The 14,397-nt window shown below is 35.6% G+C and overlaps 1 protein-coding gene across 1 annotated transcript; it reads left to right on the plus strand.

Annotated features, from left to right (window-relative positions):
• The first annotated feature begins 1,171 nt into the window (after positions 1-1,171).
• LOC113299029 (protein kish-like) lies at positions 1,172-4,804 on the plus strand. The gene is made up of 5 exons (XM_026547958.1): positions 1,172-1,336; positions 1,505-1,545; positions 1,642-1,748; positions 2,920-2,954; positions 4,302-4,804. Exons 2-5 carry the CDS (start codon positions 1,543-1,545, stop codon positions 4,367-4,369), a joined length of 213 nt encoding a protein of 70 aa, XP_026403743.1. The 5' UTR covers positions 1,172-1,336; positions 1,505-1,542; the 3' UTR covers positions 4,370-4,804.
• The last annotated feature ends 9,593 nt before the right edge of the window (positions 4,805-14,397 follow it).

A 14,397-nucleotide genomic window follows, 5' to 3' on the forward strand; every position in this document is an offset into this window, starting at 1 on the left:
TGTAAATAAACCAATCAATCCAGTAGAATCAAAACACACAGAATCAAGCTTCCAAAATCACGATCTCTGCAACAGAAAATACGAATAAACTAAAATCAAAGATGAAGATTTAGAAACTACAAATCGAACATGCAAATATCATTTAAATTTCTACTCATCTTCAATCACGAATCACCATTACCAATTTGTTGCAGAAAAATAGATCGAGAAATTTCTGTTGATTCTGTTGTTGATGAAGAAACTGCTCTCAGATCTCAGATTTAAGGATTCAATCGATTAAATTGATGAATACAGATTCAATAGAAGAAGAAGAAGATTTTATTTTCATTCAAACGCTAGAAATCTCAGAGAAATTTTTTGAATTTTTTTCTTCCGTTTTTCAGCTGAAGAACGGCGTATCTCTCTCTCTCGCTGTTTTTGTTTCCGTTAATAACAGATTTTCAATTTAGATTAATAAATATATACAAAGGGTAATTATGTAATCTTGCAGAATCATCAATGGACCCCTGATGGGTTTTGCATTGAGAGGGGTATATTTGTTGTGTCATACGACCAAGAACTATGGTGCAGGGCATCCTTTCCCTATCCTCAAATAAAGGGAAGAGATATGAGTCACAATGCAGCTCCATTATGGTGCCCTTTCATCCCTTCCCTACATGTGACGGAAACTCAGAATAGTGCGAGACGGAAACTCAGTATCCGTATTTTTTTTTGTTAAGAATATATTTATATAGGTAAAAAAAGATATTTTAGAGTAAAAAAAAAGAGATATAATAGGTAAAAGAAGAGTTTTAGTAAAAAAAAAAGGAGTGAAAAAGGAAAGTTTTAAAGTAAAACTTAAAAAACCAAATACGGATACTCAGTTTCAGTCAAAAATGCTAAGGATACTGAGTTTCCGTAAAGTAAAAATTTTGACGAAAACTGAGTATCCGTCACATTTCCCTTCCCTACTATCCGGATCAGATGTGATCCACTTAGTAGGGAAGGAAAAAGATTTCCCTTGAATTGTAGGATATGGGAGATCATAGCGGATGTCAATTTGAATTTTCCTACAAATGAGGGATAGGGAAGGAAAATGCGGAACCATAGTGCTTGACATAAATGTATTTGTGAAGCCCGTCAAACGAAGAGACAATTATATAATTCCCATTATTTTTAGTGTGTTGCCAAACGCGGCTCTAAGGAAAACCGGTTCAAAGGAATCGAATGGGATCGGATTAAAATTACAGTAGAAGGGGTCGTTTTTTTCCTTTTCTTTTCGCTGGAAGGGATCGTTCTCTCTCATACAGAGCCAAGGTTTCGATCTTTCCATCACTTGGAATACCAGTAGGATCAGGTAATTTACTTACTTTATTCTTCAAATTGAATCTATCTGGGAAAGACACAGTTAGGATTTCTTCGAATTTAGATGTCGTTCTTACTTTGCTTAGTTGCTAAGGATCTTTGATCCATTACTTCTTTTTATATCTTAACTAATACTCTGATTGCATCTTTGTTTCTGTAGGCTGACATATCGATCAAGTTTTAAATTAGAATCTAGAAATGGTAAGTGCAATCTCTTATCTTTGATTATTTTTTCTCAAGTGAGATTTGGATATTGTGAATTATGAGTTTTTTTTTCTTCTTTATTTGGTTTTGCAGTCTGCGCTCTTCAATTTTCACTCGTTTTTGTCAGTGGTGTTACTAGTAATCTGTACTTGTACCTACGTTAAGATGCAATTTCCCACTATTCTCCAACAGAAAACCGGGTATGATCTCTCTCTCTCTCTCCCTACAGCCTTATTATTCAAAACCCTAGTACTGGTCCTCCAGGATTTGTTGTAACAATTTAGTTCCCGTGGTTTCCAATTGCTTGATTTATATGGTTGGATCAAACACGTATTTTATTTCTTGTTTCTCCATGTAGTTAGTGATTATGGAGATAACTGTTAATTGTGATGCTTGCTTAGATTTATAGTCTTTCATTATAGAAATCAAATTTGTTGAAAAGGAGCACATCTGGGCATTGGTCTGTAAACACATATTCCAGGAGTTTAGGATTGGGTTAATGGAGTTTGTTAAGTTTTTGGATGGAAATTATTCATGGGTAATAATAACTTACGGTAAAGATTCACATTAGATAAGAACAATATATTTAGAACTTCAATTTTGAATAGGGAGGAATTGCGGTCTAGTCTAATTTTTTAGGGTTGCAAACAAGATTATACATTTTCTCTAGTTAGATATGTTCTTTCAGTATTGTGTTCAAAATAGGAAAAGATAAACCTCTTAATTAATTATTGATGATCATGTCACTGCTTCTACTTCTATCAGTTAAACTTAATGCAACTTCCATCTATGTCTGGGATTTACTTTGTTGCTTGGGTTATTAGGCTAAAATCATGAGCATAAAAAGCAATGTATGATTTACTGAAGCAAACGAATCTTGTTTATGGTTTTATAATGTATCAACTATCAAGAGCGAGAATAGTTGGAGCATTATTTCTTAACTTTTTGTTAGATGCCTTGTCACTTTGCAATCATAAATAGTAGGGCGTTATGCTTCAAAATTAAATAAGTAGTAGGGCTTTTTCGGGCTCAGGCTAAAACATTAGGTGGCTGTTTAAATTTGTTTCCTTTTGAACAGGAGTTTGATCTGTTAAGGCAGAACTTTGCATGCCATCATTCTCTAAAGTTGTGACCTATGAGGAAGAATATACCTTTTTCTGACAAGGATCTCATATTTCGGACTCTTGCATGTTTCATCCTGTGTTTTGTCGACTCTTCTTTTCAGAAAATTTGCTTCAAAGGAGTACTGAGTTCTGTATAATATTAGCCTACCGCATCGGGGAAGGAAGCTTCTGTGATGTCTTATTGTGTTTTACGAAGTTGCTAAAAGTTGTATTGCCTTCATATCTAATGGTGTTTCATATTTCGTAGGTTTCGAGGTTTCTTCTGGAAGGCAGCCAGAATAGGTAGACCTTTTTTCTGTTAATTCTGGCTGGTTTAGTCTATGTTCATCCTTCTTATGTTGATTTGAGTTCTTGTCAGTTCTCTTTCGCGTTTTCCATTTTTGTATGGCTGGGAATGGATTTGGCTATGCTTGAAATCATGGCCATTTGTCACCGTATTTTGCATTCATTGGGTTTCCTATTGGGTTTTCCTATGTTTAGCGACATAAAATTTAACCCTGGTTTTGGATTATATGTCGTATGCAGTTTTCGATGATAATCGTAGTTATCCAGTTATCCCCCCTCATCCCCTGCATAATACATAGTTTGGAACCTTGGTACTTGGTTCAACTTGTTGTGCTTTGGAACATTATGTGCTATGAATTGGAAATCTGACATTTATTATATTCATGTACAGCTTGACCTTAGTGGAAGTTGAGGAATGACTAGGAATGACCTGTTCGTTTTAGAGCCTCCAAATTACTTTAGTAAAATTGAAAAGAGTTCTCGACTTCTTCTCTACTTGGTTGTAAAGTCTTGATCAGATTTAGTGGGTTATTTAATGAGCATGGAATCTCTTGGTAGATAAATTATCTGCGTGATAGTTTCATGAAAAGGGTTACAAATTCCTGAATTAGTTACTTGGAACTTCCCAGCTCTGATTTTAGGAAACACAATGATCACTTCTGAAGTAAAATTGGAGATGCTTCATCTGAAAGCTATTAGGCAGTGTGAAACTGCCACACATATAACCCAGGAGTTAGCTCGGTACATGAATTATAACATGGGGTTTTAAAAATAAGTAGGAAAGCAAGTTCTGTGATTCCTTTGTTGATCAACTAATGTCTGAATGGGAATATTTATGAATGGAAGATAATCACTTTCCAGTATAATTTACGAGGGAAACATGGCACCTCACCCTTAAAGCTAAAGCTCGCTCAATGTATTAGTTGATGATTCCAGAGCCTTGTTGCACTTTTTCGACTTTGATACAACTCTCACCCGACCTAGAGTTGTCTTTGTGCATAGAAGACCTAGCTGTTGAGTGCATTTTGACAGACAAATGGTTGAATGTAAAATAGAATAGGTGCAAGTTGGTTAGGAGTATTTTGTTTCATCTTTGATCGATTGTCTATCAAGCTGCAGTCAACAACTAGGTTTGTCGGACAAAGATGAAGAGTATGCAATGCTCGCTGGATCTTTTTACCAATTGAAAGGCATCTTTAGCACATTATATTTTTGATTGCGTCTAACACTTGTATCATAATTTCCTAATATTTGCATCGTCACTTGTATCATAATTTCCTAATACAAGTCACAAGTGTTCCCGAGTGACTAATTTCGCGGATCTTATTGTGGTTGGTGAAACAGGCGAACGTTTGAGTCCCTGGGTGGCGGTGGGGTGCTTTGCGATGGGTGTGTCAATTATAATCTTCTAGGCGTTGAGGATTCCGTAAGTATACTTGAAGAGGCGTCTTTCTGTGCTTGGGTGTTCAAGTTTCCGTGACTAGTGCAATTACACCGATGTTATCCAGTGTTTTGTAAATTAGGAGATATTGAGAAACACTGTTTATTTACTAGGGCCAAAATGAGGAACCTTCCAGTGTTTTGTTGCAGCTTCTTGAAGGTGAAAGATAATGAGATCTCCACCTCTGTATCTGGTACACTTGTTATGTATTTTTTTATACTAACCTAGGGCGGTATAGGTCCGGGCTCATCATATATGTTGGAGTGATTCATTGGTTTATACAGATTTGTGGAGAATATTTGTGTTGATCTATTCCAGGCTTGCAGTCCAGAATTTTGAACTTACATATTTGAATGGAATCAGTGGGACTGAAGAAGCCTGATTCAGTATAAATTGTTTCGTCCAAGATCTGTTGGTACATTGAAACTTGAATATCCTTAGATTCTCATGTTTTATTTGATTACGAGAAACAGAAACATCATTCAGGTTTACTTTTCTTTTAGGAAACTAGGTAATTGCTGAAAATTTGAGATTAATTGTAAACTCTTTAGTAGGATGTTTCCCAATTTTCCTATGTTAATTTTGCTAGACTAATTTTGCTAGATGTCAATGAATGCGTGACTTGCCAGTATCAGGACATTAGTGGGGCGAAATCGACGCTGGTATAACATGACCCCAGCTGATTTGTTTTGCAGGCTACCAAAGTCGGAACACTTGTAAATGTTTCCTCTTTGTTGCGATCTTTTATTTTGTAGGAGTCCTTACATTTTGAGTCCTTATCTGGGCGTACAGCATAGTTGACACAATACCCACAATTGCCAAATGAGGTGTAAAACTTAAAATGATGGTTTTTTCCCTTATGCAAGTGCAGTGTGAATGCATGTACATATAACTGAAATTGGCTGTACGCCATTCCTAGAAACAGTTTTCTATGAAACGTCGTAGAAGAACCTGGATAGTGTCCCTGAATTTGTAAAGCAAAACATAGGGTATCTGTCAAGAAGAGGCCTAGGTTTCAATTAACCCAACATTGCTAATGGGGTGTGGGATTAATTGGAGGGTACCAAAATTCATATAAGATAGAGGATTTTTTAGTTTGTCTTATATAGGTTTTGGTACCCTCCTCAATAAACTGACACCTCTCATTAGCAGTTTATTCGTGAATTAACGTGGTGACATTATCGCGATCTCTAGCTAGTTTATTTATGTGGTTCTGCAATTCTTGAATCTTGTAGAGAAATTCTTGAACTTGAATCTTGTAGAGAAATATTTGAAGGTGGATCGAAACTCGAACGTGATCCAAAGTGGAGTTGATATTTAATAATCCTCGCATTTTTAGGGCCACCCAAAAGGAATTAGGGACAAACAATAAGATAAAATAGGGTCACCCAAACCTAAATGAAAGCTAGTCTTTATCTCGCGTATTTTGTAATGGCAAAATTGCCCTTCCACAATCGGTAGCTAATACTATAATCGGTAGTTTAATTACAATCGATAGTAAAGTGTGTTATTTTAATCTCCGAATATACTCAATTTTCGAATTTTAGTACTACTATAATCGGTAGTAAGTTTAACTTCCGAATGTATATTGGCCCCAAAATGAGATTTTGCCAAAATTCGAAGATTTTCAAACTTTGGTACTATCATAATCGGTAGTAAAGTGTATTACTTTGACCTCCGAATATACTCAATTTTCGAATTTTAGTACTACCGTAATCGGTAGTAAATTTAACTTCCGAATGTATATTGGCCCAAAAATGAGATTTCTCCAAAATTATAAAATTTTCAAACTTTGGTACTATCATAATCGGTAGTAAAGTGTATTACTTTGACCTCCAAATATACTTAATTTTCGAATTTCAGTACTACCATAATCGGTAGTAAATTTAACTTCTGAATATATATTGGCCCCAAAATGAGATTTCGCCAAAATTCTAAAATTTTCAAACTTTGGTACTATCATAATCGGTAGTAAAGTGTATTACTTTAACCTCCGAATATACTCAATTTCCGAATTTTAGTAGTACCATAATCGGTAGTAAATTTAACTTCGGAATGTATATTGGCCCCAAAATGAGATTTCGCCAAAATTCTAAAATTTTCGAACTTTGGTACTATCATAATCGGTAGTAAAGTGTATTACTTTAACCTCCGAATATACTCAATTTTCGAATTTTGGTACTACCATAATCGGTAGTAAATTTAACTTCCGAATGTATATTGGCCCCAAAATGAGATTTCGCCAAAATTCTAAAATTTTCAAACTTTGATACTATCATAATTGGTAGTAAAATGTATTACTTTGACCTCCGAATATACTCAATTTTCGAATTTTGGTATTGCCATAATCGTTAGTAAATTGTGTTAATTAGTGATGCTTATTATCTACCAATTTTGATCATGGCCCAAAATTCAAATTTTCAAAACTTAATAAAATTTCGAAATTATCTACTTTCACAATCGGTAGTTAATGGTGTTCATTATCTACCGGTTGTGCGTAACTTTTAGTACAGAGAAATTAAATTTTTTGAATCAAGAATAATCGGTAGATATGATAAATTTACCTACCGATTATGGTTGGTGTTCTTAAGAAATGAAGAACATCAACCATAATCGGTAGGTAAAGTAGATTATTATCTACTGATTATGTTTCTGCTACTGCAAATCCAAGAACATCAACCATAATCGGTAGCTAAAGTAGATTATTATCTACCGATTATGTTTCTGCTATGTGTAAATGCAAGAAAATTTTCGGATCGAAATTTTGATTTCAAGTAATCAAATCCTAATTTTGAATCACAACTACTATCATCTATTCGTTTTGTTTGTTTAACTCCTTTTTTTTTTTGATGTTCTAAGTTTCAACTTTAAGGTTAATGAATTTTGAGTTTTAATTTTAAACAATCAATCAAAACATTTGTTTGATCGACGATCTTTGTTTTCAATCAAAACTAAAATGATGAATCTTTTTTTCAATAGGTAGAAAAGAGAAGAAAAAGAGAAATGATATGAGGGACATATGCTTAGATTTAGTATAAAGGTAAAGGATAATATAGACACTTTACTATTTTTAAGACACCTCTTAACCACCTTCAATGGATGGGAATAAAAAAATGGCCCCTAATTCCTTTTGAGTGGCCCCTAAAAGTGCTAGGTTAATAATCTCTCTGGTTACTGATTGCTGAGATTTTCTTGATGTTTTTATATTTTGGACAAACAAAATATATTAAAGAAACACCGGAAGTTTGCAAGTGGACAAGTCATATCGCTCCTAGTTGTAGCTTAAGGTAGGAGCAAAAAATGGTTTCTTATACAGTTCCCTGAACGTTATATCCTGCAAACTTAACCCTCCGGAGGTGGATTTAAAGGAGCAAGGGTATTTACTCACCGTTCAAAATCACTGAACTCGATGAATAAACAAATAAAAAGATCGCTAAATTTTCCATGTTTAGTTATTGTTTGAGATGATCTTAAAAGAATTTTATACAACTAGTTTAAGGTGTATATGTTCTAAAATGAGTTGCTATGGTATGATTGTGATAGGTATTGATGAACATGACATCCCTATTATGTGCATTTTAAACCTCTGCCAAGGTTTAGGATACAAAGCAAGCTGTGAGAATGGCATATATCCGTATACCGTATGATCTGACAAAACTTTGTTGGCCAGATATTATGTCCCGCATCGGCGTATCATAAATGGCTGAAACTTGGATAAACCTTCGTCTTCTTATAGGAGAAAATTCTCACGAGCACTGTGAAGTGTGATGTGAACTACCACTTGTCTCTTTTTCGCAATAAACAAAGTCTGCTTAAAAAAGTAGGAAAAAAGAAAGAAAGAAAGAAAGAAGTGGTAAATCCTTTTGTACCAAGAATCCAACATGGGCGTTAGGAAATTTAAGCTCGGATAGATTCCTTATCTTCTCGAAAGATTTGATTGAAAAACTTTCCAACTGTGTTCCTAACCATTATCCATCGTATTGATGATTGTGATACGGATTGATAGGATCAGCTAAAGACTTAATAAGTGCCGAGTGCCGACTAAAATCTACTTTATGAATGTAGTTGTAGAAAATCTAATGTATTAATGTCGTCCGTTACCATACCATTCAAAGTGAAAAACATAAAGCAAGACAAGTAAAGAGAAATATGATATTAAACACAAAAATATATGCGGTTCGGTGTTATTGAGAAGATAAAAGTCGCTAGATAATCTTCATTAGGTTTACAGAATTTTGATTTTCTTCATTGCAATCTCAGAAGAATAACTGAGATATTTTAAAGAGCTTTTCAGCTGTTACAGGATTGGTCGGTACATAACGTACACACAACTGCCACCTGACAGTTGTCTCACACGCTCAAGTCACACTGGCGCTCACACACACATTTCACACACTCAAATCACAAATAGAAACTGATACTCTAACACCCCCGCAAGATCATGGTCTGGAGAAACCAAGGACACTGAGCTTGAGCCGCAATACAGAGAAACGAGTAGTCGACAGTGCCTTTGTGAAGATATCCGCTGTTTGATCCTGTGTAGAGAGAAATCGAACATCTAAGGCCTTGGCAGTAACAAGTTCACGCACATAATGAAATGCAATTTCAATGTGTTTCATTCTATTGTGAAAGATAGGATTTGTAATTAAGTATGTAACACCCATGTTGTCACCACAAGATAGGTACTCTTGGTAGGGAGAAGTGCAATTCAGTAAGAAGTGATTGAACCCACACAATATCATATGTAGCATCATCTAAAGCACGGTACTCAGCCTCTGTGCTGGATCTAGATACAGTTTTCTGCTTTCTAGAGCACCAAGAAATAAAATTAGGACCAAGAAAAAGGGCCATACCTCCAGTAGATCTTCTATCAGACATATCTCCAGCCCAAATGAAACAGTCCCATTTTTAAATACCTTAAAATTATCTTGACAGCTGACCAGTGTTCATTAGTAGGATTCTGCATATGTTGACAGGCTTTATTTACCGCAAATGCAATGTCAGGCCTAGTGACTGCGGCATATTGCAATGCACCTACTGTACTTCTATAAAGAACTGGATCCTCAAAAAAGTGTAGTATCACCATCAGATTTAGAAGATAATATTGGAGTTGATGTAGGTTTGGCAGCATTCATTTTGGTCTTGATAAGTAAATTTGTAATGTACTGCTCTTGAGAAAGTAAGATACCTGCTGAGTTATGGATGGCCTGAATACCCAAGAAAAAATGAAGTAATCCCAAGTATTTAATGGCAAATTCTTGATTCAGAGCAGTAATGAGAGTATCAATATCTTTTGAGGAGCTCCCAGTCACCAAAATATCATCTACATATATGAGAATGTAAACTGCAGAATGATTGGTTACCCTGTAGAAGAGAGAAGTATCTGTCTTGGAAGGTAGAAATCCATGAGAACATAAGAACTTACTCAATCTCTCAAACCAAGCTCCAGGAGCTTGTTTTAAACCATATAAGGACCTCTGAAGCTTACACACATGATTGGGAAGAATTTTATCTTTATAGCCAGGTGGTTGAACCATAAATACCTCCTCAGTTAGATGTCCATGTAAAAATGCATTCTTTACATCCAGTTGCCTCACCTGCCAATTCTTGTAGAGAGAATTAGAGAGAATTATTCTGACAGTAGTAGGTTTAACCACAGGACTGAATGTGTCTTGATAGTCAATACCTTTTACTTGATTGTAGCCTTTAGACACTAGTCTGGCTTTATATCTCTCTATAGATCCATCTACTCTTCTTTTGATTCTAAAAATCCATTTGCAACCGATAACATTTTGACCATCTGAAGCAAGAACTAACCTCCAAGTACCATTTTGAAGTAAAGTTGTAATCTCTTCATCCATTGCAGCTCTCCATTTTGGGTCCTTAGAAGCCTCAGAATAGAAAGTAGGCACTGTTATATCCTCTCACACACTTTGAACTTCAGAAGCAAATATTCTTGGTTTAGGTTTAGAAATACCCATTTTTCCTCTTGTCTGCATTGGATGAGAATTTGTGACAGATGAAGGTGCAGATGAAGGTGCAGTAGTAGATGTTGGAGTAGAAGCTGGCTGTAGAGAAGAGTCACTTGATATAGGTGCAGTAGTAGAAGATGAAACATCAACTTCATTTGAGATATGTGTTGGTGGAGTGGAAGCATTAGTGACAGGTATGACAGATGGTGTGACAGACACTGCTGTAGAATTATCAGAAGAAGAAAACAGTGTAGCATATGGAAATGTATTATCATCAAACTTGACATCCATGGATATAATAATCTTGTTGGTACGTGGATTGAAGCACCGGTAACCTTTATGCATAAGACTGTAACCAAGAAAAATGCATTGAACAGATCTTGGTTCTAGCTTGTGATGATTGAACTTTATTAAGTAGGGATAGCAAGCAGAACCAAATGTGTGTAAGAATAGATAATCAGGTTTTACATTAAACAAACACTCCAGAGGTGACAATTGATCCAAATTTGGTGTGGGCAATCTGTTAATTAGGTAATTGGCAGTTTCAAAAGCATAAGACCAAAATGATATAGGTAATGAAGCATGATGCAATAGAGCCAAACCAGTTTCTACAATATGTATGTGTTTTCTTTCTGCTGTACCATTTTGAGCATGAGCATGAGGACAAGAAACTCTATGTCCTATCCCACAAGAATTCAAAAAAGTAGACACATTTCTGTATTCACCACCCCAATCAGATTGGATGAACTTGATCCTTCTATTAAGTTGATTTTCAACAAGATTTTTAAATTTGACAAAAGTTTCAAGAACTTCAGATTTATAAGCTAGAGGATACAACCAGGTGAACCTACTGAATGAATCTACGAAAGAAACATAATATTTATAACCATTAATGGAACACAGTAGTGATGCCCATACATCTGAATAGACTATATCTAGAGGACCATAGACATTATTAGAGCTTGTACCAGTAGGATAAGGAAGTGCATGACTTTTAGCTGTCTGACAAGAGGATCAAAGTGTTGAGGTCAAATGAGAGTCAATCACTTCACGCACTAAGGAGAGAATATGCTTGAGTGTTTGATATGCTGGATGACCAATTTTATTATGCCATTCTGCTGAAAAAGATATCCCAGAGGAGAGAGCTTGCTTGAGTTGGGTGGTAGTGAACTCCATATGATATAACCATCTCTAACAGGACCATGAAGCAGGACTTTGTGGGTAACCAGATCCTTAATAAGAAATTTATCAGAGTAAAATTCAAAATAGAAGAACTGATATCAAATCTTGGTTATAAATGGGACATGAAGAACATTGGAAATGGTAATATGAACAGAATCATTGTGTAAAGTAGAAGAACCAGTATGAGTAATATGCAAACCTGATTCATTTCCAACTCTAACTTGATCAGTGCCTTGGTATTCAGAACGTAATTTTAGATTTGACAAGTCAGAAGTGATGTGGTGAGTAGCTCCTGAATCAGGTATCCAACCAGAAGAAGAAGATGATGCAAATTCATCATTGTAGGCAGCAAATGCTTCTGGTTCAAGACACCAATAGTCATCATAATCATCACCATAATAATCATTGGAAGTATAGTGAGCTTGCATAGAGTGATCACTTGGTGCATATCTGTATCTGCATTCTGGAGCTAAGTGACCAGGTTTCTTGCAGAGTTGACATTTGACATAATAGATGTATCTTGGAGGATAAAAATTGGAGTTGTCCTGTCTGCCACCTCTATTTCCATTTCTTCCACCTCTAAAACCTCCTCTGAAGTTACCACCATTTCTGTTTCCTTTAAAACCAGAATTATTACCTCTTCCAAAGTTACCACGAGTTGGAGAATTGGACCTATTTGAATTACCAGCATAAGATTAATTAGTGTAATTACCATCATAAGAAGAATTATAATAATGTGGAAAATCATTGTGTGGAGATGTATTGTGTGAGTAGACATTGGAGCTAGCATATTGTTGATCGGAAGAATTAGGTCCTGAGGTAAACTTGTGTTGTTGAGTGACATTGGCAGAAGCAGTTTTGAGATCTAGTTAGGATTCTGCATTAACTTTAGCTTCTTCTGATAATAATAAACCTAAGAGCTCAGATGAAGTGATTAGATTCTCATTCTTCAATTGTTGAGTACAAATTGAAGTTTTAAAGGCATTGAACTCAGAAGGTAAACCGTGTAAGATTTGAATTACTAAATCTTCATCAGAAACAGATCGATCGATTTGAGCTAATTGATTAGAGATTGAACGAGATTTATTGAAGTAAACTAGCATTGAATCCGAGCTTTTCTTCAATCCAATTAAATCAGTTTTGAGTTGTAAGAGACGAGATTTAGTAGTAGAGTTATAATTTTTTTCTAACCGATTCCAGATCTCATGAGAATAAATGCAGTCTATAACCTGAGAGTGAATTTCTTCGGTACAAGCAGAGAATAACCATGATAAAAAGCAGAATCTTGATTCACCCAATATTCATATGCAGGATTGAAAACAAATTCATTCTCAGGATCATTATCAACAAAATCAGAAGCACTTACAATATCAACACCAGATGGTGAAGTTTTGCGAACATACTTTGCAGGACACTGTAATGAGCCATCCACAAATCGAAGAAGATGGTAACTGCGTAGTAGCGGAGCGATCTGAGATTTCCATAGAGAATAATTTGTAGCAGATAATTTTGATGGAGGTTTGAATGTTAATGGAATGTGTTTATCAGATGTTTCCATTGAAGATGAGTTTGTAAGATTTGATTTGAAATTAGGTTGATAATTCGGTATCTGATACCCTATTGAGAAGATAAAAGTCGGTAGACAATCTTCATTAGGTTTAAAAATTTTTGATTTTCTTCATTGCAATCTCAGAAGAATAACTGAGATATTTTAAAGAGCTTTTCAGCTGTTATAGGATTGGCCGGTACATAACATACACACAACTGCCACCTGACAGTTGCCTCACACACTCAAGTCACACAGGCGCTCACACACACATTTCACACACTCAAATCACAAATAGAAACTGATACTCTAACATGTGTGATTATCTACATCTACATTGATGAAAGGTGATTTTTATTTAGTTATGACAATTACAGGTTACTTGGCTAAGCTATGATTCTCTCAAGAACAACTCTTAATTTAGTCTCTATTTACTCCCTCGCTTACAAAACTTGTTTCCTTTTCTTAAAATTTATCCTGGTATTTATAGATGAGGTGTACATACAACGAAACTGCGGCTTTAGACGCATTTATCGAAGTTGATGTTCTCTTATCGGAAAGCATGACTGGAACCTCCCTTTATGCTATCTCCGATATCCCCTTCGTATATTTCGGCGTGGTGGTTACCTTGATCCGAGCTTTGGGTGTCTTGCAAGTCTTCTTCCATAGGGTCCCATACTATTCGGATCGTCTGATTACCTCGCGTGTACCATGTCAGTAGCATTTAATGCTTGGTCCCTTTAATTCAAACTCGACCATTGATACCTTCCACTACTTTGCGCGTGTCGTACTTCTGGATGGATGTGGTAGATATCTAGACTATCGCGTTGGACCTTAGGAGAGGATCTGGCGCTTCGCTCTTATCCTATTTTAATACCCCATCTCTTCAGATGTAGCCACAGATCCCTACAATATTTTACCACTACATTTTGTCCCTTTATTTCCACTCGTGTCGATGGCACGACGGGAAGAAACCTTTCATTTCTCCGATAACCGTCTCTGTTAGAGCACTGCTCGGTTGAAGTCACAAGTTTTGCTATCTCAAGCTTGTTATCAATGTTAGATGCACAAAATTATTTCTTGATTTCTAGTCTACTAAATCCAAGTCTTGGACTAGGATTAAAGTATGGTAGTTGAATATCAAATATCACTGAATAACCCTAGAAGATTGAAGATCAAACGAAGACATTTGGAGAGAACTTCATTGACAAAGAGGTATGTGAAAAGTGAACCATCCTATTTACTCACGGCATTTACCATTCTATCTTTATGAAACTATGTCATATGATTTTCGTAGAT

This window comes from Papaver somniferum, chromosome 7 (genome assembly GCF_003573695.1).
Source record: "Papaver somniferum cultivar HN1 chromosome 7, ASM357369v1, whole genome shotgun sequence".
NCBI lineage: Eukaryota > Viridiplantae > Streptophyta > Magnoliopsida > Ranunculales > Papaveraceae > Papaver > Papaver somniferum.